A 24471-nucleotide genomic window follows, 5' to 3' on the forward strand; every position below is an offset into this window, starting at 1 on the left:
AGGGGATGATGGGGCTGTCAATCATTTCAATACAGCTACTACCTCAAAAAAACATTCCTCTGGTCTCTGTCTTTTTTTCACGGCAATCACTTCGCGCTGCACTGTGTGTAGTTGACCAGTAGGTGGCGGTGTGTATTCAGGATTCATATACGCCGGGATGGCGTCATCGTTTCATTTCTTTGGCGCGCGGTCGCAGTAAATTTGAAAAGCTATTTACAGAAACCGTTTACGGAGGCTTTGTGAACAGGACGCAGAAACAGTGGGTTACTTTTAATATTAGGACCGAAGTTGCTCCTTAACGCCGGTAATGTATCTGATTTGACCGTGTGAAACCTGTAGAACTGAGTTTTCTGATATTTTTTCCACTTGGAAAATATTGTAGACTAGCGGGTTTATGGCGAACAGTTAGCTTATTAGCTTCGGTAGCATTGGTAGCTTGTTGCACTGACAACAGCATATTGTTACTGTTGAGGGTACATGACTACATTTTACTTTGTATTTAATTTACTTGAAAGCATTTCCTATATTTCTTACCAGTGCTGATAGTTTAACTTCTACACTTAGTATTTCACATATTTTGACCTGTTTGCTACGTTGTTAGTTGTAAATCTTTTTTTTTTTTTTTTCTTGTGACTTGGCTAAGGTTTTGATAAACTTAATATGAGCTGTCTTTGTCTCGCAGAGATGTCGTGGGACTTTTTAGTACCTGTGTGTGTTGGAGATCTGGTTAAAACGGGAGGTATAAACCAGTATGTGGTTCGAGATGTGGTTCCAGCAAAACAACTACCATCCCACCTTACTAGTAAGTGGTAGTTTTTTGTGCTCTTGTTTGATTTTCTGTTCTTAGATGCCATACTCTCTTAATCATTGTGATCACAGTTAAATGATTAGTTCTGACAACCAAATAGTTCTGGTTCCTTCGTTACTTTCTCTTTACAGATGCAGGAGAAAAGAAATACGATTCCATATATTTGCCCTATTCCCTAGAAAATACTTTGTCTAGAGCCATTTGTATTACCGTTTAGAAGAGCTATGATGTATCTTGTTTACAGTATAAATGAGGGGAAAGATAAATAGAAAATTCTTAAATACATTTTTAATTGCTTCTGATATTTTGACCTCTAAACAATTAACATAAAGGTAGCATATACATTTTAATATATATTTTTAATGAGTCATTTTTATCTACTTTTAACATTTTATTCTCCATTCCTGTTTTTATTTTTAGATGATTATTTTTTTACATTTATGCTTTCATCTTTTAAATATTCTAAATATAAAAGTAATAAATTTTTCATTTTTACCTTAGAATTCAAGGCGGCCCTTAGGAGCCAGGGGCCATCATGTATATTGGAACATTTTGACACAGGCTACAGTGTGCTACAGTAAGTCTTCTTATTTTTCTAATTATTTCTAACAATAACTGAGGTAAAAAGCTTAGTCTCTCTTTTGTTTGTAGGCATTTTAATTCGTTGGAACTCGGGTTAAAAGAGGATACCCTGGAATTGCTTATTCAAGGTTAGATTTTTACATGCACATGAATTAAACATGCTTAAAAATGGACATTCTTGTCGTGATTTACTTATTTTTAACTGGTTTCTCTTTCAGTGGTTAATGGCCTGGCTGTGTCCCTGCCTTCAGTTCTCAACTCCACATCCTTCTCAGCTGCAGAGCGCAAGGAAAACCTAAATGCTGTTAAAATGAGTGTCTTCCTGCTTTGTAAACTCACCGAGAGTCTTGAAAGTCTCTCCTATAGACAGAATATCATCACAGCTCCTGGAAAGGTGAAGTCATCAGTGGCTTAGATAAATGTTTTTAATTTTTCTGCATGTGAAAATATCCAGTGATGAGACGTTGGCATTAATTATGATCTGGTCAGACCTAGAAACTGTGGCTTTTAATCAGATGTTTGGTGGGTAATCTTGGTAGTGTGATTGAGTTTTATTACACTGCTGTAAGGGCTCACCTATATTAAATCTGCCACCTTCTACCACCTCTATCCCATGGTGAGACATTTTGTGGGATTTGTAGAAGATGTCAAAACACTGTGTGTGGTTTCTTGTTTGTTGTGTGAATGTTTATGTATCAGCTGGTAAAAGGCTATTGTCTCTATAGTTGGTTTGACAGATATGAACTTCATCTTTGGTAATCTGAGGATATATATTGAATGGTGTGTTGATATGCTGTTTTATCTCCCAGTTTTTAGGTGTTTAACTTATTTTGAATTTAAAGACTTTGCTTTCTTTGTGTACAACAGGGCAGTAAAAAAGGTAAAGGTACTAAAGAAGGCCTGCTGCAGTGGGATTCTGAAAGAGAAAGTGTGCTGCAGGCTCTGGTCCAGCTCCTTCAGCTGGATATCCGCTCTCTTTGGAGCCTTTCCCTTGTGGAGGAGGAATTTATCAGGTATTTTGCTCTTAGTTTAGCTCTGGGCTAAGCACAAGTACTTATTTACCTTAGTAGCATCTTTTTTGCCTCTTTGTGTCCTTATCAATAACCACAAAGGAATTTATATCTAGGATCAATTTGGAACTGTGTCAAGTTGCTTTTTGTTATGTGTACGTTGTCCAAAAGTAAATAGTTCACACAAGTCGTTTGTTCCTAGTGTCTAGTAGGTGTTTCTCTTTGATATTTTTTTTCTTAATAATTTTTCCTAATTTCTTTGATTGTTTTTATTTATTTTTTTGTTAACACAGAAGATAAACGCAAATGATTAACTATGTCTCGAATTCCTCCCAGCTGTGTGACCTGTTGCTGCTACAAGTTACTGGAGAACCCAACTATCAGTCACGTCAAGAACAAACCCACAAGAGATAATATAACTCACCTTCTTGGGGTACTGATCTCCAAATACAACCACCTCTTAGGTTTGTGTCCAACTGTATGGATTCTTGTGAATGCAGTTTATAAACACAACAGTTTGCTTTTATTTTTTCTATTCTATTTTTTCTATCAAACCTTTCCTTATCTAAATTCTTCAGGTGCCAGTGTGAAAGTCATTCAGATGCTGCAACACTTTGAGCAGCTGTCCTCTGTTTTTGCACAAGCTGTGTCTGTGTGGAGCACAGAGTATGGAGTCAGAGCAGTTATTGGAGAAGTGATCAGGTCAGTAGATTATTGTGAAGCTTATGATCTCCAATTTAATTAAAATGTTTAAATGTTTTTTTTTTTTTTTCCTTTCAGGGAAATCGGTCAGAAGTCAAGCGAAGAGCTTGCCCGAGAGGGTTCAGGTGTCAAAGCATTTTCCTCTTTTCTCTCAGAACTCAGTGGCCTTGTACCTGCATTAATGATACCCAACATTAGTGTCCTCATCACCCACCTGGAAGGAGAGGTTTGTATTGGGAACAAAGCTCTTTACTTAGCTTCATCTTAAATGAGATTCTCACAGTATGATAACCTTGTTTAAAAACACTATGAAATTACATTGGCACAAAAAATTAAAATGGTGATCCAACAGTTTTCATTTAAAATTAAAATGCAACAATTATTCCCACTTACTTTTATTTTAATACAGATATTTTAAGTTAAGATATGAACTAAAGATGCAGTTAACAATCCAATATTAGTCAATCAAGGTACAAGTTCTAGTAGAGCATGAAATAAGCTGCATAACACTTCCTTGGTTTATAGTTTTAAGTGTATTACCTTGACAACAATGATGGTGGCAATTCTTTATTTTCCCACAATATCAGAGTTACTCAAGGCCAGAAATGGACCTTCCCAGAAGATCTAATTTGTTTTACTTTGGGAAGCAGATGTTGCCTTCTTTTAGGAGATCGACAGTGATTTTTCTTTGCTCCATGCAGCTGGAGAAAATACTGGTCACTGACACTTTCTGCCTTCCCATGGAAATAAGTTTAAACCAAAAGAATATTTGAAAATCATAATGTACGTAGTACCAGTAACAGGCCGTGATGGTTTTGTAACTGGAAAATCATTCACATAAAAATGTTTTAGGAGGATTCCAATGTAGCGTATGACATTTGCTCCCACATTTTCACCTAATGGGCTACATGATCTTTTTTAATATTTTCTGTCCCATCTGCGGAAGTCCAGAAGACTAGATGAGATATTCAGGGATCATCAAAATGATGTTGTTAGGGTAATAACATTTGCTTTATTTTATTCATTCCAATTAAAAGGTTTTAACCACTATCAGAATAAAACATTTATCCTATCAAAGTGAAATGTTTTGTGCTCATTTATTTACATTTTTTTGTACAGGCATATAACCTGACTATGTCCCTTCAACCTGAAATAATGGGAGAATATCTGATGATTTCTGTTTTAGCAGCCTCTGGCTCCTAAACAACCTGGCAGGGTTTTTGTTTGTTTTTTGTTTCATTCATGTTTGCCCAGTGATGAGAATAAGGCAAATATGAGCTCATTGAACGAGACTTGGGTTCTTCTTGCCTTTACTGGCAGGTAATCTTGGCAGTGCAGAGGAGGATTTCTGCTCTGCTGTAAGGGCCTGCCGACAGAGACCTAGCACAGCCAAAATTATTCCTCTACAGTTACTGTGGAGTAATTGCTTGGGCTGATGCTGACAGTGTGTGTGTGTTTCTTGTTTGTATGTGTGCAGAAGGCAAAAAAGTTTACCCAGCTCTCTTTGCCGTTCTGTGAGCTATGACTGTCGTCTTTGGTAATCTGAGGGCAAACATTTGTATCTTTTTTTCATTGCTGTAGAAAAATAAGTGCTTTTAAAACAAATGAACAGCTTTATTTACATCTGTTTTTCAGAGCCACACAATGCGAGTTGCTGTGTGCGAGGTCCTGGGAGAAATCCTTGTACGAGTCCTATGTGGAGATGGGCTGGATGAGTCTGGCAGAGCCGACCGCGACCGCTTCTTTGACATATTGCAGGAGCATCTTCATGACGTCCACTCCCACGTCAGAGCACGTGTGCTCCAAGTCTTCACACGAATTGTCAACAGCAAAGTATGCCTCTTTTTATATATTCCTTTAAGAGCTTGAAAGCATGATTGTGAAAATGATTACAATCTTGCTGTTCAACAAGGCTTCATGTTCGGTCTCCCTTTTTCATTTTTTCCTTACATGCTCTACTTTTGGTTGACATTAATTTTCTAACTTTAGCTTTGCTAACCTTACACTGCCACCTTTGGATTATCTAACTCTGTTTTTAAATTATATTTTAGATATGAATTATTTTATGGCAGATAGTTTTCTAGAGCTCAACTAGAAAAGACCCTGAAACATTATGAGAAGAAGATGACTAATAAAAGCATTTATTTTTTTATCCAGGCCCTGCCTCTGTGCCGGTACAGTGAGGTTATGGAGCTTGCTGTGGGGAGGTTAATGGACAAATCTATAAATGCAGTGAAGAGCGCCATCCAGCTGTTGGCAGCATTTATTGCACACAATCCCTACAGCTGCAAGGTAATATAGGCTAGTAGGATTTAGACTCGATGGAGGTGATTTCAATTCTTACAATAGCACAAAGCTTTTTTTCCCCCCTTTCTTCCAGCTGAGCAGTGCAGATCTGAAGAAACCACTGGAAAAAGAAACGGCAAAACTCAGAGAAATGAAAGAGAAACTGGAGGGAAAAGCACCTGGTAATCAAAGCCTCTGTGATTTTTCTTCAATTGCCTCTGCTGCTGTTAGATTTCTTTCATCATACATTTATTTTGTGCCCAGTGATGAAACCAAGGCGAATGTGAGCTCACTGAACGATGGTTGGCTTCTTATAGCCTTTGAATGGCAGGTAATCTTGGTAGTGCAGAGGAGGTTTTCTGCTCTGCTGTAAGGGCCTGCCGACAGTCTTGGCTCAATCCAAATTATTCCTTTAGAGTCACATTGGAGTAATCTCAGGAATAGAGCCTACATTGTGTGTGGGTGTGCTTCTGATGCAAGAACCCCATTTTGGTCCTTCTGCCGTTCACTGAGCCATGAGCTGTTTCTTTGAAAATCTGAGGGCTAATTCAGATTTCCTTAAAGTCAGCCCCCAATGAATGCTGAACAGACAAAATTCCAGTATTTTAACTCACTTAATAAAAGTTTTCTCCATCTTTTCTTTTCTATGCAATTACCGTAGTCAGAATATTGTAAATGAGCAAAAGGTGATCTATGGCACATCAGCAGGCTTAATTGGCTTTCCCCCAGAATTGCATTTCAAGATAAAAATAATAAATTAACTTTCACTCAATGCTGCTGTCTGACTAGAGATGTTGTAATTTTCATTTGACAGCTTAACAGAAATACTTCAAATAACTAATTATAGACCACCAGTATGCTTTGTTGCTATTCTTAATCTTTCAACACATTGGCTTCTATTTTTTATTTTTTTTTAGCTTTTACATGACTAGCTGTCAGTGAGTTATGCTAAATTTATGTATATATTCCCTTGCCTCAATGTAGTCCCAGTGATTAAGGCGTCTGAGCTGTGGGCTGCCATGGAGCCCGAGCTCCTTGTTGCTGTCAGGACAACCCTGGAGCCCACAAGTGAAGAAGAGGATGAGGAAGATGGTGATGTGGAGGAGGAAAAACCAGAGGATGATGACAGAGCAACTGCAGTGAAGATAGCTCAGTATCTCAGAGTCAACAAATACAGGTGATGTTAATCACCTGTCAAATGTGACTTTTAGTGTCATCGCTAAAGGATCAGCTCTGCACAATCCTATTTCAACATGTTTGCGTATCTCTCTGCAGGAATGCTGTCAAGCTTTGCCTAAAAGCTCGTGATTGCTTCCCAGAATCAGAGCTGTTTGCCTCTCTGTCTGCAATCACCCCTGAACACTTGATGGACACACTAGGTTTAATTTTCAAAGGTAATAAGGTTACTAAGTAATGGTTACCCTGGAAATGTTCACATATTGACACTAGCTTTTGATCTTGGGTGAAGTTGAAGTATCTGCTGATGGCTTTTTTTTTTTTTTGATAACTTTTTGTTCAGCATATCCATAAATCTTGTACAGACTCTTAGCATGATGCTGCCAAGGTTAAACAGTATAGAATACTTAATTTTGAAAGCCTCATGTTGACTCTACCAAATATACTATTGGTCCATCTTGCTAAATCTTGCATGTTGCTTCTTAAAATAAAACACTCAGCTTCTCCATGGAGACTGCTGCAAATATCTGTCAACCTTGACGATTTTAAACTAAGAGCTATTTTTTATTGTTTGTGCAGTTTTTTGGTCGTCCTTTGTGTAGCATGTAAGATGATTATGTATGTTAAAGTCCCGTAAGTGATGGGAGGGAAACGACTTTTGTAAATTCTACCAGTAACTTCAAAAGGATTAGGCATATATCCATCTAGAAAACTGCTGAAAATAACTTTAATCCTATGGACCCTAGACTTTCTTATTAAAGTTTATTTGATAATTTAGCTGTGATTTTCACCCTGAAAGTGGCTTTAATGGATCTTTAAAGGCTCTTAAGTAAAATGTCTTAATGCTAATATATTTGTAAACGGATCACAAGTCTATATAATTATCTTTTCCTCATAGTGGTGAGATAAACATTTTAGTGTCACTTTCTCACTTACCAGGCCATATTTTATTAGCCTACATGACAGTATAATTTGCCCCAAGCCTCAGTCAGAGCCACACTTCTCTTCACACTTCACGCACCAACAGCTAATTTAATCTCAAAAAATACAAAGTTGTTCAAATTGACTCAAGGGTTTTTGATGATGCCTCAAATTACACATCAGAAAAGTGTTGATGGTGTGACGGTTCAATTACAAAGTCTCATTTATGTGGCCATAAACCTATTTTCTATGTAGCTATTGAGTAAAGTTAATGTCTTTTTCTTTTTACTGTAAAAAAATCTAATTTTAAAAAGACTCCATCTATATGAAGATTTATCAGAGCTAGTCTGTTACACAATTAAGACATGTTCACCCTTCACTTATGCTCCACTTAATCAAAACCTGAATGTATCTCCACTTAAAGTCAATTTGAGATATAATTTCCTGGTGATTTTATGATGATGGCAAATAAATTACTAAGTTTGTTTTGCTCCAAAATGCCCTATAATAATTTGCTGTTCAGATATGATTTGAAAAGGTAACCTTACTGTATGGTTATAGCTTCAGAATCTGCTCAGTTTGAATAAGGTTTTGTATTGAGCTTACACGGTTTGCTCATCGGTTAATTTACCTCTGATGTTTGCCCCAAAGGTTCGGAAGATGCTACAGAAGTCAGCCAGAATTTACCACCAACCCCACAAAAAGAAGGAGATAAAGAGGGGGAAGAAGGGGAGCTGAAGAAGCAAGAAATGCTGGTGCAGTACTTGAAAGATACGGAAACGTTTTCTTTGCAAGTGGAAAGAGCAATATCAGTCATCAACAACATGCTGTACTGGAAAACCACTTCAGGTAGAAATGCATAACTTGGACATGTCATATTACCTTGGTGTAGATTTTGTTTACATGAAGTCTAATCATCAAATTTTTTTTCTTCCCTATATTTGTTTTTGTTTGAAGTCGTCCAAGAGGCAGTGCAGTTTTGTGTTACAGTCCATGAGTTCAGTGTTGCCAACTCTATCGGTGGAGTGAGGAAGATGTTGCCTTTGGTGTGGTCAATGGATGCTGCCATTAAAGATGCTGTCGTCCAGGCCTACAAGCGTCTGTATCTCAACCCACAAGGAGACACAATAAGGTATGTAGTTCACCTGATTTATTTATAATTCTGTTTAAAAGGTTTGATTCAAAATATAAACATAGTATATTTTCTCAACAGAAGTTGATTTTAGGGATACCTCTATAGACTTTGCAGATCTTTGTTGTGCTTTCACATCTGCTTTCATGGTTTTACTTTTTTTTTCTCTTTGGTCCAGATTTTGAACTATAAAATAGTATGCACCTTAAAAAAATCTGCATTGCTTTTTCCTTTTTAGGTTTAATATGGGCTTTCTAAAATTCAGCTGAAAGCATTTGAACAAATTGTACCTCTGTAATGTTTGGCTTGTAACTTGGTATGTCATACTCTTGTTTAAAATAAGTTATTTTATTGTATTGTAAATCCCTTTATTGATATATGCATTTAACCCATCCCCTTGGGAGCAGTGGGCTGCCATTGTGTGGCCCTGGGGAGTAGTGTGGGTAGTAGTTTTGCTCAGGAACACAAAGGCTGTGGTGATCGAACCGGGCGCTCTAACCCACTAGGCCAATGAGCTCCCCTCATTGTTGTATCACTTTTCAACTCAATCCATCTTTATTCAGCAGTATTCCAATAATAAAATGACTGTTATACAAGTAAAATGGTAATAAAAATTACAGTGAAGAGCTCGGGTTTACAGCTTGAGTTTATGTGCATATTTATGCCTAATTGAGATATAGTTGGGTGCTTTAAAAAATGTCTGAAAGTCAGTATGACAGCAGAAAAGTCCAAACTAAAAGAAACAGTAAGGAATTTAAAAGATTAGTAGATACAAAGAACCAGATTACAGTGCCTTGCAAAAGTATTTGCCCCCTTGAACTTAAAGACCCTTGGCCACATTTCAGGCTTCAAACATAAAAATATAAAATTGTAATTGTCGAGAATCAACAAGTAAGATACAATCATTTAGTGGAACAAAATATATTGGACATTTTACCCTTTCTTTTTTTTTATTATCAAGCTGAAAAGAATTGGGTCTGCAAAATTAATCAGCCCCCTTGAGTTAATACGTTGTAGTTCCACCTTGTGCTGCGATTACAACTGCAACTTGGGCTGTGCCTCCATTAGTTTTGCACATTAAGAGACTGACATTTTTGCCCATTCTTCCTTGGAAAACAGCTGTAGCTCAGTGAGGTTGGATGAGAGCGTTTGTTGCTTTTCAGACTCTCGATTGGACTCAGGTTTGGGCTTTGACTTGGCTATTCTAACACCAGGATATGTTTATTTGCAAACCATTCCATTGTAGATTTAGCTTTATGTTTTTTAACATTGTCTTTACGGAATATAATTCTCTGTCCCAGTCTCAGATTTCTTGTTTTTTTTTTTTTTGCATACTCCAACAGCATTTACTTCCACAAAGCTCCTGTATTTGGCTCCATCCATCTTCACATCAGTTTTAACCATCTTCCCTGTCCCTGCTGCCACCACCCTGTCTGGCAGTGGGAATGCTGTGTTGCTTTTATGCCAAACATACCGGTAATGTTTTGCATTGTTGCCAAAAAATTCTATTTTGGTTTCATCTGACCAGAGCACCTGCTTCCACGTGTTCTGTGTCTCCCAGGAGATTTGTGGAAAACTTGGATATCTGTAAGAAATATCTATCTTCCATAAAGGTCAGATTTGTGCAGTATACCAATGATTGTTGTCCTATGAACAGAGTGCCCCACCTCAGCTGTAGATCTCTGCATTTCATCGAGAGGGATCATGGGCCTCTTTGCTGCATCTCTGATCATTCTTCTTGTGGTTTGAGCTGAAAGTTTAAATGGATGTCCGGTTCTTTGTAGATTTGCAGTGGTCTGATACTCTTTACATTTCAATATTATAATATTCAATAATATTATATCTTGCACAGAGCTCCTTGGAATGTTTAAAGCTTGGGAAATCTTTTTGTATCCAAATCCGGTCAAATCAGGTGTATTTTTTATATTCATCAGTCATTTAGGACAACATTGGATCAATCAGAGATCCTGATTGAACTTCTGGATAGAGATTGCTGCACTGAAAATAAAGGTTCTTATTCATTTTGGACGCCCAACTCTCCAGTATTTTATTTATCACACAAATGTCATTCCACTTCATGATTGTGTCCTACTTGTTTTGAATCTTCAGAAAAAATTACAATTTTATATCTTTATGTTTGAAGCCTGAAATATGGCAAAAGGTGTAAAAGTTCCTGGAGCCTCAATGCACATGCAAGGCACTTTAATCTGGCTTTACAAAGATATCACAATTAAACATTTGAATATTGTTGTATCAATTTTTAATCCTGTTGAGATATATCCCATGTGCTTTATATACCAATTAGCCTTTTCTATTTGGTATTTAGCTTTAACTCCGGTTTGCTTGGGTATTTCTAATAAGGATTACAGTAGCATTTTTCTCTGTTGGCCCCTGCTGGTTTCTACTTTAAGCAGAGTGTTATCCTTCATTGAAAGCAAGAGCAGCATGAAATTGCAATATTATGATGGCTGATGAATATTATGTTGCCTTCAAACAAAAAGCCTTGATTTTGTTTATTCTTTTAAGTAAAAAGTCCTGTCTGATCGTTTCAACAGAATGAAGGCGCAGACCCTTGTCGACAGTCTCTCTGAGCTGATAGTGGATGCATCTTTGGGTACTATCCAGTGTCTGGAGGAAATTGTGAGTAATTATTGGATTAAATGCCAGAAGGAAAAAAAAAATATATATATATTTTCCATGATGATGTAAAATATCTAAAGATATGTTAATCTAGGATATAAAAACCTATATGTATCTATATTTGTGCTCTATGTCTCTGTAGGTGCAGGAGTTCTTTGGCAGTGACAGCAATCTCCAGTCCACCGTTATTCAGGTGTTATGGGAAAGATTTACTGGCAAAAGAGAAACCTCTGTGATCCAGAAGCGAGCTGCAGTGTTACTGCTGGGCATGGCAGCACGGTAAATTAAAAGCACTTTTAATCTCTTCTACCTTGTTTTTTCTTTTTGTAGTTGGAAGGAGAATTAAAAGTGCAGTTTTAATAATATTTTGCTTTGATATAAGAGGTTGTAATAACAAGTATTATAATAGGAGGGTTACATTTAATCAAATCTGTTTAGTGTGCTAAAAAATAAAGCGAATTCCCTGTACAGTGCATTTTATGTAAAAAAAGATATTTAAAATGAACACAGTGCTCAAGGTTTTATTTTGATAATAATTCCCTTTGCTGCGAAGAAAATTGAAAGCAAAAATGCAAAGCTTGTAAGCAAACACTGACTTGCAGAGTATAGTTCAAGTTTGATTTGGAGATTGTAATGATTGCAGCTATTGTGGTAAAATAATCACCCAAGAAGTTCTGCTGAAGCTAAAGTCTTGACTGGAGGCCTGTTGCTTGTTTCTACAATTCGTGTGTGGTTGTGGTTTCTGCTCACTGATTTATCCTGAACGTGTGTGTCTGATAAACCTAAGCTTTCTGCAAATTTTTAAATAAAATGAAATGCCGAGAATATTATTTGTACCAGAATGAAAGCTTACAGGATCAGTATGTCAAAGAAAAAATTAGGGTTTCCATTTCAGTAGCTCTTTAACTCAAATGTCAACTGTATCTTTAGAGGACATTTTATCTGTTTGAATACCAGGCAATCATTTCCAGTGGTCTTGCATTTGACATGTTTAAATGTTGGGTGGAGGGAATAATGAGATAAGCAGGTTTGTGGTGAAATTACATGTAAAATCACGTTATTCCTGCTTGAATAACAGCACCCCTCTTTACATTTCAGTCCTGCCTCAGCTACTTGACATTCTGGAAATCCTCATTAGTCAGAACAGAAGCCCAGCCTCTGGTCCTCTTCATTGTAATTGAAGTCACGACCACAAAACTAGGCTTTTTGCCAGGGCTTTTTTTTTTTCATACATCTTTATGCATGTAAAATATAATTCTTTCCCTGTTCCATCTACCTCCAAGATTACTGTTGCTTTGGGGAAGAGTGAGCGAGAAAGTGAGAGAGTAGAGTATTTGCAGTCCACCCACACTGCCTCTTCTCCTCATTCTGTATCAGCAGCATTTCTAACCTATTAAACCTTCTGTGCTTCTTCTAACCCATCCTCCTACATGTCATATTTGGGCCCAGCCCAGAACTGGCAAAACCAGCACAGTAGCTGGGGTCAGGTTGGGCAATGTTGTCTGACTTTGCATAAATGTGTTGTTTTGAAATGCTTTTTTAATTATATCTATGCTTTGTATGAATCTCCATCAGGGCAGAGAGAGAAGTGGTGCTCAGTAACTTAGACACTCTTTGTTCTGTGGCTTTGGGAGAAAAAGTGACTGAAGACTTTCTTCTTGCAAGAGACACAGTGATCACGATTTGCAGCATTACTGATCATGTCAGGGTAAGTCTTTGTAAACCATTTCTGGCCGTAGACAATCTCAACACTTAAATGTCATCTTTTGACTACACCCCCCTTCCAAAGGAGCATTTCAAAGCAAATCTAAAGCTTTACTACGAGAACCATAAGTGTTAATCCTCTTTTCTAATTCTCCTGTTGTTGTTTTTTTTATTTATTTATTTCCTGTAATGGACAAGCTCAATGTTTGACTTAATTGAAAACTGGAGGAGAGATTATCCATGGTTTTAACAGTTAAATGGATAATAAAATGTAGAAAGCATTTATATTTGATGCAACAACGCAATGAAGTGTTTGATATTACTCTGGACAAAAAAAAATAAAATTTGCCATCACTCTTTCAAAAAAGTTTTTTTTTTTTTGTTTTTTTTTTTTTGTTTTTTCATTTTAATAGATATTGACATTTTTTTTCACTGCTTTAATGATTTATAGGTTTGGACTTTTTATTGTCTAATAACAATTTTTAAAGGGTTAAATTCATCCAGGCTGATTTTTGTTTGCAAAAATATTTTGGGAAACATTTTTCTACCACCTTAGAGTTTCGCACAACAATAAATAGCACTGATTTTGTTCTATTACCTTGATACACTTTGAAAAAGTGTGATTTAGATTTAATTTTAAAGATAATCTTTAGGTCCAGTTTTTGGCTTCATAAACCAATAAATGCTCAAGTCAGTCATGTTATTGCTTTGTTTTCTGTCCTTTAGCAATCAAAAGGAGCTCCATTCAGACTCCCCCAGGACCACCAGCTGTTCACCTCCCTGACACGAGCTGTTGCTGAGGGTAAGAAATGTGCCCTTGGTTTAGTTTTTTAGCTCTACTTCTCATCACTTTTTCTTTTTCTAATCTTTCTGTCTTCACTATATTTTCTCAAGGTGTGGTGATGGAAGACCCATACTGGCAGAGTTTTATGGAACAGGCCGTCCGTCTCATCTACTTCCTGGCTGAATCCCCAGACCAGCTGTGCTCCAGACTCCTCCAGAGAAGCGCTCGACTCTTGCTTGATCAGATTGCTGAAGGCAGCGAAACCAACAAAGACGTTTGCCAAATCCCTGATGGATCTCAAGATTCCAGTGACCAAGAGGAGCAAGGTTAGTCCTGTTGAATTAGTTAAAAGTATTGGCATAAATGAATGTCTGAAAAATGCTGCAATACGTGTGTGCGTGCGCACTTTGTCAGTGCAGTCTCAATCACACATGGCCACATGGGTTTTCTCCCCTGCAGTGAACTGTGTGTGTCTGGCCCAGCTGCTGTCTCTCTGTGGATGCGTCGCTTTTTGGCAGGTGTCTCATCTTGAGCGTAGTGTGAGCGCTGAGCTGCGGAGGAGGAGAGGAGAGACCGAAGAGAGGGAGGAGAAGGAGAAAGGATCAGGCAGTAAAGCTAAGGTAATGAGCTCCTGTACAGGTGTTCAGCACCTGATGATGGAGCTCTTGGGGAAATAGGGACAACCAGACTAATTATGTTTCAGGACAAACTGCTCTCTGCCATGTTGTAAGGGTTGATGTATGCAAGTATCTTGTAATTTGTAATTAGTGTCATACCAGTTCTTTTATTGTTTTTGGTGGATTGTTTCCAATGAGATATATTTGGGTCACTAGTAGCCTTAATTTTGAAGTGAGCTGACCCTGCTCCTCTACAACCCCCAATAAAATATTTAAATTAATTCAAACACTTCACACCTCCCCTTTAATATTTGCTGCTTTTTAATTTCTTACATGGTAAATTTACTATCTGTGGAGTAGATTTGCACCTTGGCAACATACAACACTCTCAAAAGGTCTGAAGCAGCATGCTAAAATATCTTAGTTGATAAAGTCATACTTAAAGGTGCTAAAAAAAAAAATCTGAATCGTAACGGTGGCTCTACATGAACATGAATTTAAAGACATTTTCTGAAGGATTTTATATGTAAAATACAAGTTTAAAACACCCTTTTTTTTTTTTGATAGGTCCTAAACTAAATACTCTCAAGGTCCTGTATATAACTATATTTCTGCTATATCCATCTATTTACATGGCACATTAAAAACAAGAACTTTAAATAAATGTATTTTTGTCTACTTATTACTGCAGCCATTAGTAAACTTGCTTCAGAAAATGAAAGTTGGGTTAAAACTAGTTAAATTATATGAGCTGACATAGAAGACAATGATGAGCTTTAGCACCATAAAGCTTTATAAGTTAACCACACAATGCTTCAGTCTGGTAATGTTCAGAAGACATGAATGTTTATCTACCTGTACATTAGAATCCCACCTTATGATGAGTTTCTAAGACTTGATTCAAGTCACAAAAATAGGTCTTAGCTTATAGTTATTATGAAAGAGTGATTATTGCAGGGACCTTTTTGTTTTATAGATATATTTGTTTTGTTTAACTGAAAAAAGCATCATAATATAGTAAAATAGATTGGAACTGGTAATCAGGTAAAATCTTTATAGAACTGCAGTTCATGGACTCCAAGCAGGGGTCTGTTTCACAAAGCGGGTTTACTGAACCTGAAATCAGGGAAATTCTTGATGTTTCGCAAAGGGATTTTATTCAACTTCTGTCACTGTAGTAACATTCTCCCCTGACCTAACCTGGTCGAGAGCAAGTTTTGTTTAGTAAACTAGTATTGATTTGAATGTATTCCTGATATATGAAACCATTTTTTTCCTTGTCAAAATAACCATTTCAAACAAAATTATATTCTTCCTATCTAGAATAAACATTCTTGATGTCTAGAAATTAACTATAGATCTTGATATTCCTATTGTTACTGGTCAGCATTTGTATTGTTTTGACTATTAAGAAAGTATATCAGATATAATAAATATATATTCAGCCAAGCTGATAAATATCCAAACCGCCATTTAAAATGTGTAAACATTTCTAGGTTTATATAACTTAATTCTTACCAGTATAATTTTGTATTTTTACTTGCTGAAAATTCAGTTTCTGCTGAACCGACCCCAGGAGTATAAACAATCTCTGAATGTTTTATATAGGAAAGGTGGATAAACTAGATCTCTACTCTCATTTTAAGTAATTATATATATTTTTAAAAAGTTATCTGAAACTCTTTCAAGCAGCTGTGTGGTGAGACATCTGCAGGTCTCTGCAGGGTAGCTTGATAATGAGATTCATTTTAGTGAGAGACAGATGAGGTACGGCTCATAATTTCTTTTTTTTTAAGCTGATTTAAAGAAAGTTTGGTAGATTATCCCTTGATTTTGTTCTTTGATGTATCAAATCTCTGCTTTGACTTCTGTACTTTTTGGTTAATGGAAGCCTAAAGCTGAGATTAATGGTTCCAAGTGACCTTTTTGTCTAATTCAAGCTTTATGTATACCCAGGAGAATCCTGTTGGTATTAAAAAGACTATTCTAATCCTTTTTTTTTTTTTTGAAGATTCTGTATAGTACGCATGTATTTTTTTTTTTCTCCTCTTTGAAATCGAACAAATGGAATTGGTATATGCGTTTAACCTTTGCAAGTCGTGATGAAACTGAACAATTGGGCACATACATGAGACAATGAGCCTTTATCCATAGCAGTGGGCAGCCAGAAGAAAACAATTGAACAATTCACTACCGAGGCTCTTTAGCGATGAATAGAAGACTGTTTATTAAGCTCTCATTTTATCAACAATATAATTATGTGAAGTTATAAACGAAGATTTAAAAGAAAAACATGAAGTAATCCACAATACAGTTTTCAGCCACATGACTGGTAGTACGTAGCATTTCTATTTTCCAGTCAGAGAAAACTTAATTTATGGAATTATTTTATAAGTCCTAATGATGCGCCGGTGAAGATCCTCAGTCATCCAGGTCATAGTGATGCCCAAAAAATAAATAAAAATAAATCCCCTGGCCTTTGGCTCCAAGTTCCAAACTTGTCCTAACGGTATATAGCATATCGGATGTCACTGATAAAACTTTCATTTTATTAGTGTAAATGATCATATTGATGCCAGTAGCTGGTGCAGCACTGGCCCTGATCTAAAGAAAAGGCTAAAGATTTTAAGTTTATCATTTTTACTGTCAGCATGAGTTTTATTAGCCTCTACCATTTTTATTTTCCTTAATTCAGCAGGCAGCCAATGAAAGTGCCATGGAAGAGGAGCTGGGTTTAATTGGTGCCTCTGCTGAAGACACTGAAGCAGAACTCATCAGAAAAATCTGTGAGACGGAATTATTGGCTGGTAAATTAAAAACTCCTCAATGTTTGGTTTTTCTTGCCTTTTTTCTGCTTGCATGTTTCTAGCTGTTTACAGTAACTTCATATAACATAAAATGTTTCTTGATCTGTTTAGAGGAGAACCTCCTGAGTGCGTTCCTTCCTCTTCTGGTAAAAGTCTGCAGTTCCCCAGGGCGCTATTCCCACCCTCAGCTCAACACTGCTGCCTGCTTGGCACTGTCTCAGTACATGATGATCAGGTATAAAAGAGGCTAAATGAATATTCACTCATTTTTGCACCATTGTCTTAACCTTGTGAATGAGGATTGCAATACTGATGGTACAGTGATTCTGAAAAGCTGGTAATAAGTTAAACTTATCTTCAAAAATCTATTTTGAAGACATTTAAATGGTTGATTATCATGACTGCTAAAGGAGAGAACTACCCTTGAAATGTGTTTTATTAATGTAGAAAAAGGCTTCCTTGCACCTTTATGAGGTCAAAGTACAGCTACATTTAACATTGGGTGCTTTTTGGCATTTGAAACAGTCCCACTTGGCTGTACTTTCTTTCCTCCTGCTAACAGTCTGCTGCAGTTCAACTCTGACTTTTTAATGTCACGTTAAACTAACCTGGTTTTACTGAGATTGGAAAACAAGTTGCAATTCCATCCATTAACAAAACTGCTCAGATTGAGTAGGTGTACCCAGGGCCATAGCAGAACAAGGTAATTTTTAAAAGTTAGTCTTTAAAAATATTAACATTTTCTTAGAAGCAGAGTTCATGATTTTCATTCTGTAAGTCACATTGAACAAAAGTAACAGAAGTAAACCATTAAAATATGGGGTCATATCCAGATTAGTTCAATTTTAAAAAGATAAATACTTCTATATGAGTATAGCTCTAATCATTGAAATATATCTGTACCTCTGTTAATTTGTTCAGTGTTACTACTCTCTCCCACCATCATTTCAGCCCATCGGTGTGTGAAGACAACATCCGCCTCATGTTTACGGTGCTGGAGCGATCTACTCTTCCCGTCGTTCGCGCCAACACCATTGTAGCATTGGGGGACCTAACGGTCAGATTCCCAAATATTTTGGAGCCCTGGACACAAAATCTTTATGCAAGGTAGGCTTCTGTTTGGTATTCATCTTTATGCAACTGAGTAAAATAGTCATTTGTTTTCGAAGCAAAAAAAAAAAAAATTATCTTTTTAAAAGTTTGTTTGATCAAAGATCACAAGAAAATGTTTCCACTATGGATGGGTCATTTGAGTGGGTGTGCAGCAAGTGAAGGTTTTATTTATTATTATTTTTTTTATTCTTGCAGCCACCCACTACCACACATCCTTGTACGCACCGGCCTTTATCCGTATCCCATAACCACAGTGTTCAATGTTTCTCTCAGCCATTGGACTGTTACCTCTGTCAGATTGCTCCATTGAGCCGAATGATTGGAAAAGTTAACTTTTTTTGTACAGATAGTAGCTTTGAGATTGTCTATATGTTGTCAAAAACTTTGTCGTATTATATGCTTATATGGTTGCCATGACAACTGGATATTCCATAAGAGATAAAGAAGGGGGGGATAAAAAAAATTACCAGGCAGGAGCCTGGGCAGAGCCTCAGGCCACATCAGGATCGGCCACTATAGGACAACAAACGGCTTAATTATCACTGTTGAAAATTGCGACTAGAGGCGATGACCAGTAGGTTGTAATTATATGGTGCAGCTGAACAAGCGGGCAGGAATAATTTTGGACGAAGTCACACATTCAAAGGTTTGTGTTTTGTACGTACCTTGCATTTAAAAAAGCACTTTACCAGCTGTCTTCTTCTTTTTTTATTTATTTCCACAGCTAACTGAGCCTGAAGTTGCTCTGTTTTATGAAGTGCAGTTTTAATTATGATGGTAGATGATGTTCACATTGGGGGAGTTGGGACATGAAGAACATTTTCTTTTATAATGCGTCACTGCCCTCATAGTGTTTTCCACAAGATAAGCATTTCATAGTATTCCTAATTGTCTCCCACACAGCAACACCTCCACCGCTCTTAAGGCTGCTGCCCTGGCGCCTCCTGATAAGCGCATTAAGAATTAATTACCCTGTTCATTTCAGTTGTAAGCCTCTGCATTGGCATGAGGAAGTGGCATGTACAAGTGTGTGATCCTCTGCCAGGAATCCTGCTCTTTGGTGCAAATGAGAAATGGAAAATTAGTTGCTTTTGTTCTTTGGTTTTCTGGTGAGGCTAAGGCTGAACTGGTGTCAGATTGCCCCGCCACAACCTGTCTAGTCCTGTTGTTTGCACTCTATCAATAAGACTTGTATTTCATTGGAGTTTTTGGGTGATTTTTAAATCTTCATTCAGAGCCAAACTGATAAAAATCAACTTTTCCTAGGTTGGCTTTTGGTGTCTTGTGGCTAGAACTGATGTTTTTATTCACTATTATTTTTTATGTAGATAAAAAATAAAATAATTCACTGTCTAAAGGTTTCCATAGATTTTTTTTTTTTTTTTTTAAACAACAAACATTTAACACGTTTGTAAACACTTTCCTGAGATCTAAGAAAATATTTTGGGGTTTTTTTAATAAAGAAAAAAAAAAACATAATTTCATGCACAGGTTTACTTTTTGTACATAAATCTTGCCTTTCTGAGGCTTTGTGAAGATAAATTTGTATTTTGCATGGTCCAATATTGTGTCAGAAACCTAAAAAAAAAATATGTACCAGTTTAATAATGGAGAAGCTATTAGTCAACCGTAATATTTTTTTAACATATAAAAACTTTTACTTTTTTGAGAATGTGTTTTATTTAAGAGCAACAATGCAAATTAACGAACCTCTATGAAAAAGTACACTATATTATATTCCATGGCGACTCCACATTGTTCATTCTGCTTTGCCTTTTCTAAAAAGTGCTTTAAATCGGTCGTACCTGTCTTTATCCATGCTGGGTCAGATCCTGCCGTTTGAAAAAGGAGGTCAGGAAAGCAGAATAGTGTAAGCCTCGCTAGATGCAGTTAGCCAAAGCTTCTTGCTAAATCAGGGCCTGGAAAAGGATGGTTCTTGCGCTATGTCTGTCTGTCTCTTGTCTCGGTCTCTCTCTCTCTCTTTATCAGGGTCATTGGGTGGGTGGGGCGGCACACTTTAGTGGCCAGCCGCCACTGGTCAGGTCTCAAAATGAAAAATAAAAATATGCAACTACTTGCTCTATATATTTTGGACTTTTACACAAAATGGTTGTAGAGTTCTACCAAACACTGTCTTCCTTAAACGCAGTCCTGCACACCAAGCCATAAACAAGTGAGTTTATTTTATCATCTCCCAGGGAAAAAAAATTATTAAAGATGTGTGTTCAAGATCCACTAACTGTTCATTTGTTATTATGCCAATATGCAAAAGCTTAAAAATCCCCTGTTTTGTACTGGTGTCCCAGATTACTCAAATTAAAGTGATTTATGTCTGTTAACAAATTTCTAAAATGTGGACTACGGTTTTATCTTTGCAGCTGAACAACCTGTAGTATAGACGGTACTTCTTTCTGCAGTTTCTTTTTTTTTTATATTTTTATTACTTTGTACATTTAAGATTTTCTGGTGCAGCTGAAACCCAGGTTATAGAATTTAAAGTTGAAAATGAAAGCCTTAAAGTTTCCCAATAAAAGTGGTTTAGGTTTTGTTGGTACTAGATCCCATAAGTAATATGTATGTAGTATGTATATCAGCAAATTCTATTGAAGAATAATAGCATAAATATGCTAACATTTGCTCCAGATAAAAGCATCTTAAGCAGGAAAATTTAGTCTGTTGAAGGCTGTGTGTGTCCGATCAGATGTATCCTAAAGAACTTAATGCAGAAAGGAATGGAACAAAATATCTCATTTCCAAAAAAGACATTACTGCAGTGTTCAGAAAATTTCATTTTTTTGTGCTTTACAGTTTTCAAGCATTTAAATTAATCATAAGGATATCCTTTATCTGGAGGAAGAAATGGCCTCCTTTGCCTATAACCGATTTTCTTTGAACCAAAAAGGTAAAGAACTGTCAGGTTATTAACTTGACCCCTCACCCCCACCCTTCCTCTTCGTCATGTTTCAGGTTGAGTGATGAGGTACCGTCTGTGAGACAGACAGCTGTGACTGTTCTTACTCAGTTGGTGCTTAAGGATGTGCTAAAGGTCAAAGGCCATGTCAGTGAGGTTGCTGTGCTTCTAATTGACCCAGAGCCGCACATCGCCAGCCTTGCCCTGAACTTCTTCAATGAGCTGGCTACTAAGGTGAACACATAGAGACCGGCCTAGAATCTATTGTTCAAACGGAAGACTTTGAATAGTTTTAATGACTTTGTGTCCCCTATAAGGATAACGCCATCTACAACCTGCTGCCAGACATCATCAGTCGCCTGTCAGATCCAGAGAGAGGAATGAGCTCGGAGGACTTTAACACAATCATGAAGTAAGAGGCACAAAGTCTTTATCTGTTTGCGTCATTGCATAACCAAAGTTTTCATTCCTTTGTTTTTCCACATTGCAGTAACAAATTTTTATGTAAAAGAGCAAAATATAGAATGCCCTTATTTTGGCATGTTAATTTCTTCTCTTTTTAGTCAGTTTTAACAAAGAACCATTTTTTTTGTTGGTCTGTCACCATAAATTCATAAACATGCAAAGGCTTTTTGTTATGTTCCAATAGATATGAATACTTATCCAAAACTCTGTCTACAGAATAGGATACTAAGCTATTATAATTCTGAGAGCTTTTGGTAGATGCAATGTAAGCTTTTAAAGGGGACTGTAAAGTTGTTTTGTTTTCTGGTATTTTCAGACAATTGTTCTCCTACATCACTAAAGAGAGGCAAACTGAGTCTTTGGTGGAGAAGCTCTGTCAGCGTTTCAGGACTGCAAAGTGAGTAAATTGTACCTCATTTTCCCACATTCTCCTCAAAAACCGCATGTTTTGTTTAACTTTTTTTTTTTTTCTCTTAATAGTTTCACTCCTAATTTCCAAGCCTGTCTTGCAGTGTTTTATTGTGTGTGGCGTGGGGGTGGATGTGTTTGTAATTAGTGGGTGGGTTTTTACTCTTAGAGTTTGACAATTAAATCAAGTTCACAGTTCGCTTCACCAGTTATGTACACTGACATCTTCCTAATCATTGCTTTTGTCATGGAAACAGACATGTGTGTAGTTGGAGAGAGTAGATGCAATGACTGGGCTGGCCAGGCTTTAGTCTCTGAGTCATATTTTATCCATACGCAGAGCTCAAAGGAAGGACACTGATATTATATAATGGAAAACTGAATTTAGACATAAAAGGTTCCTGGAAATGAGATTTGGTCCAAATGTCGGAGCAATGACATGTTTATCAGAAATGAGCTTTTTGTTGTTTTTTTTCTTTGTCAGTCAAGAATTACTGTGCATTATGTTGTTACTAATCGGGTTTAGTTTCTAATCCCTCAAACCCTCATTTCATGCTCTTGTCTCTGCAGAACAGAGCGTCAGTGGTGCGACGTGGCCACTTCCTTGTCCCTGCTCTCGATGTGCGAGCGGGGCTTTAAGAGGCTGCAGGAATGTTGGGAGTGTTACAGCGACAAGCTAACCGAACCTGGGGTCTACCAGCCTCTGCTCTCCATCACAGCCAAGCTTCGGCGTTGGGCTAAACTTCAGTTTAAGGTGTTTTCCTGTAATTTTTCTCCCCCATGAGAAGCGGGTTAATCTTTATTCATGTGGTAATAACAAAAATCTTAATTAGGCCCAGATAGATGACTTTGAGAAGCGGCTGACAGCGGTTCACACTCGGGGCTTAGAGAATGTAGAAAGTCCTGAGATGGATGAGAACCAAAAGGAAGGAGGATCAGCTGAGAAGACCAGCACTCGTACACCTCTGCCCACCAAAGGCCGGCAGAAATCAAGAAGAGGTTAGAATTCACTGCCTGATTCTGAAGCCTTATGAATGTTGTTATAAACAAGTGTATCTGTGTGTATATATACAATAACTGTCTTTGACTAAAGAAACGGTTGTTTCTTTTTTTCTCCTCAAGGTCAAACAAAGCCCTCGGTCTCCAGTCACAGTGATGACAGCTTTGCAACTCCTCGAAAATCCCGCAAGTCAAAGAAACCTGTAATCACATTCAGCAGTGATGAAGAAGAGGATGAGGAAGGTGAGACCAATAGGTTTTTATTTCTCTTCAGTGTACATTTTAAAAATGATTTCTTTGATATCTCTTCAACTGCCATGTTTTGTAATCTGCATTTCAGTTTGAATTAATTTCTAGTTTCAGTCTAATAACAGTTTTACCACTAAACACCATAAAGGAAAAGGGAAAACAATACTTTACATCAAAAGAATCAGATACGGTGCTATTAAACCTTTTTTTTTTTTTTTTTCTGATAAACAACTAATTCATTAATCTGATTTCTTGTGGCACCTAATTAACCAAGTTTCTGAGCTCAATTAATTACCTGACAAAGTTGTTTTGTTTACTGTTGATTTTAATTGGTACTGTGGATAATATTTGATTATAACAAGTTAGCAATATCCCTCAGATGCATAAAACTTGAGCCAAGGGCATCACGGTCTTCATCCAAAAAATACAAACTTGCAGACAGAGATCAGCTTGGCAATAAAATTGTATGTAATTATTATTCTACCTGTATTAATGCTAATAATTGAGATATATCGTAATTAAATTTCCTCTTACCAATCTTAAATGTGGACATACAACTAGACTATTTAACAGCATCATTTTCATCTGAAATTATTAGAAGATGCTGCATTTCTTCTTTTAGTGTTTTTTCTTAAATTCAGATTAAACACACTGACTGAAGAAATGTCTGACCTCACTAATCCTGATCTTCCTGCAGACGCAGTAATGGCTGAGTGTGAGACCCCCAAAGTGACGACTCCCATCTCGCGCACGTCCCGTCGAGCTCGCCTCCGAAACTGATTTCTTTTTAATCCTTTTTTCTCTTCTATATTACATCTTTGTAAATATTGATGTCCTTTTGCTTCCTCATAACTTTTAATTTCTTAAGATGCATCTTATATTTTAGTGCTGCTTTTTTAATAAACCTGCGGGTTATTTTACCTTTGAGGGTTCCTGTCTCACTTTTGTCTCTACACAGTACACAGGCTGATTTCTATAATGAGAACAATCAGTATTTTAGAGCTCAGTTTCAAAGTTGCAGAGAATTATCATCAAACTGTTATGTTGAGATGACAAAGTTAAAAAGTTTTCTCCAGCTTTTTAGAGTAAAGCAGCTCTCTGATTCTCTTCTTCCATGCTGTTGTGAATAACTGTTATATTAAATTCCCAGCCAGCAG

At 36.9% G+C, this 24471-nt stretch overlaps 1 protein-coding gene across 4 annotated transcripts; it reads left to right on the forward strand.

Moving 5' to 3' along the window:
- Window positions 1-157: 157 nt before the first annotated feature.
- Window positions 158-24471, forward strand: ncapd2 (non-SMC condensin I complex subunit D2). 4 transcript variants are annotated; one of them, XM_015370785.1, is made up of 32 exons: window positions 158-304; window positions 683-802; window positions 1310-1385; window positions 1460-1518; window positions 1609-1784; window positions 2258-2403; window positions 2737-2864; window positions 2979-3102; window positions 3181-3328; window positions 4738-4935; window positions 5260-5394; window positions 5483-5570; window positions 6373-6565; window positions 6664-6782; window positions 8137-8334; window positions 8443-8617; window positions 11173-11257; window positions 11400-11536; window positions 12833-12965; window positions 13688-13763; window positions 13856-14071; window positions 14205-14365; window positions 17061-17169; window positions 17281-17404; window positions 18121-18276; window positions 21250-21427; window positions 21511-21605; window positions 21975-22055; window positions 22637-22820; window positions 22900-23065; window positions 23189-23308; window positions 24012-24471. In XM_015370785.1, the coding sequence occupies exons 2-32, from the start codon at window positions 685-687 to the stop codon at window positions 24092-24094; spliced, it is 4185 nt and encodes a 1394-aa protein (XP_015226271.1). In that variant the 5' UTR covers window positions 158-304; window positions 683-684; the 3' UTR covers window positions 24095-24471. The 4 variants fall into 4 exon arrangements, with proteins under 4 accessions (XP_015226271.1, XP_015226269.1, XP_015226270.1 ...); XM_015370783.1 differs by having other exon boundaries at window positions 17058-17169; window positions 24012-24468; XM_015370784.1 differs by having other exon boundaries at window positions 170-259; window positions 17058-17169; window positions 24012-24469.

Source organism: Cyprinodon variegatus, unplaced genomic scaffold, assembly GCF_000732505.1.
Source record: "Cyprinodon variegatus isolate N-32 unplaced genomic scaffold, C_variegatus-1.0 Scaffold48, whole genome shotgun sequence".
Lineage (NCBI taxonomy): Eukaryota > Metazoa > Chordata > Actinopteri > Cyprinodontiformes > Cyprinodontidae > Cyprinodon > Cyprinodon variegatus.

Excerpts from the sequence above, each read along its gene's own strand:
- ncapd2 (XM_015370783.1), top strand. The coding sequence starts at position 685 with ATGTCGTGGGACTTTTTAGTACCTGTGTGTGTTGGAGATCTGGTTAAA. Across the intron at positions 1,386-1,459 it reads ACAGGCTACAGTGTGCTACA|GCATTTTAATTCGTTGGAAC; the intron begins GTAAGTCTTCTT and ends TTTTGTTTGTAG. Across the intron at positions 5,395-5,482 it reads ACAATCCCTACAGCTGCAAG|CTGAGCAGTGCAGATCTGAA; the intron begins GTAATATAGGCT and ends CCTTTCTTCCAG.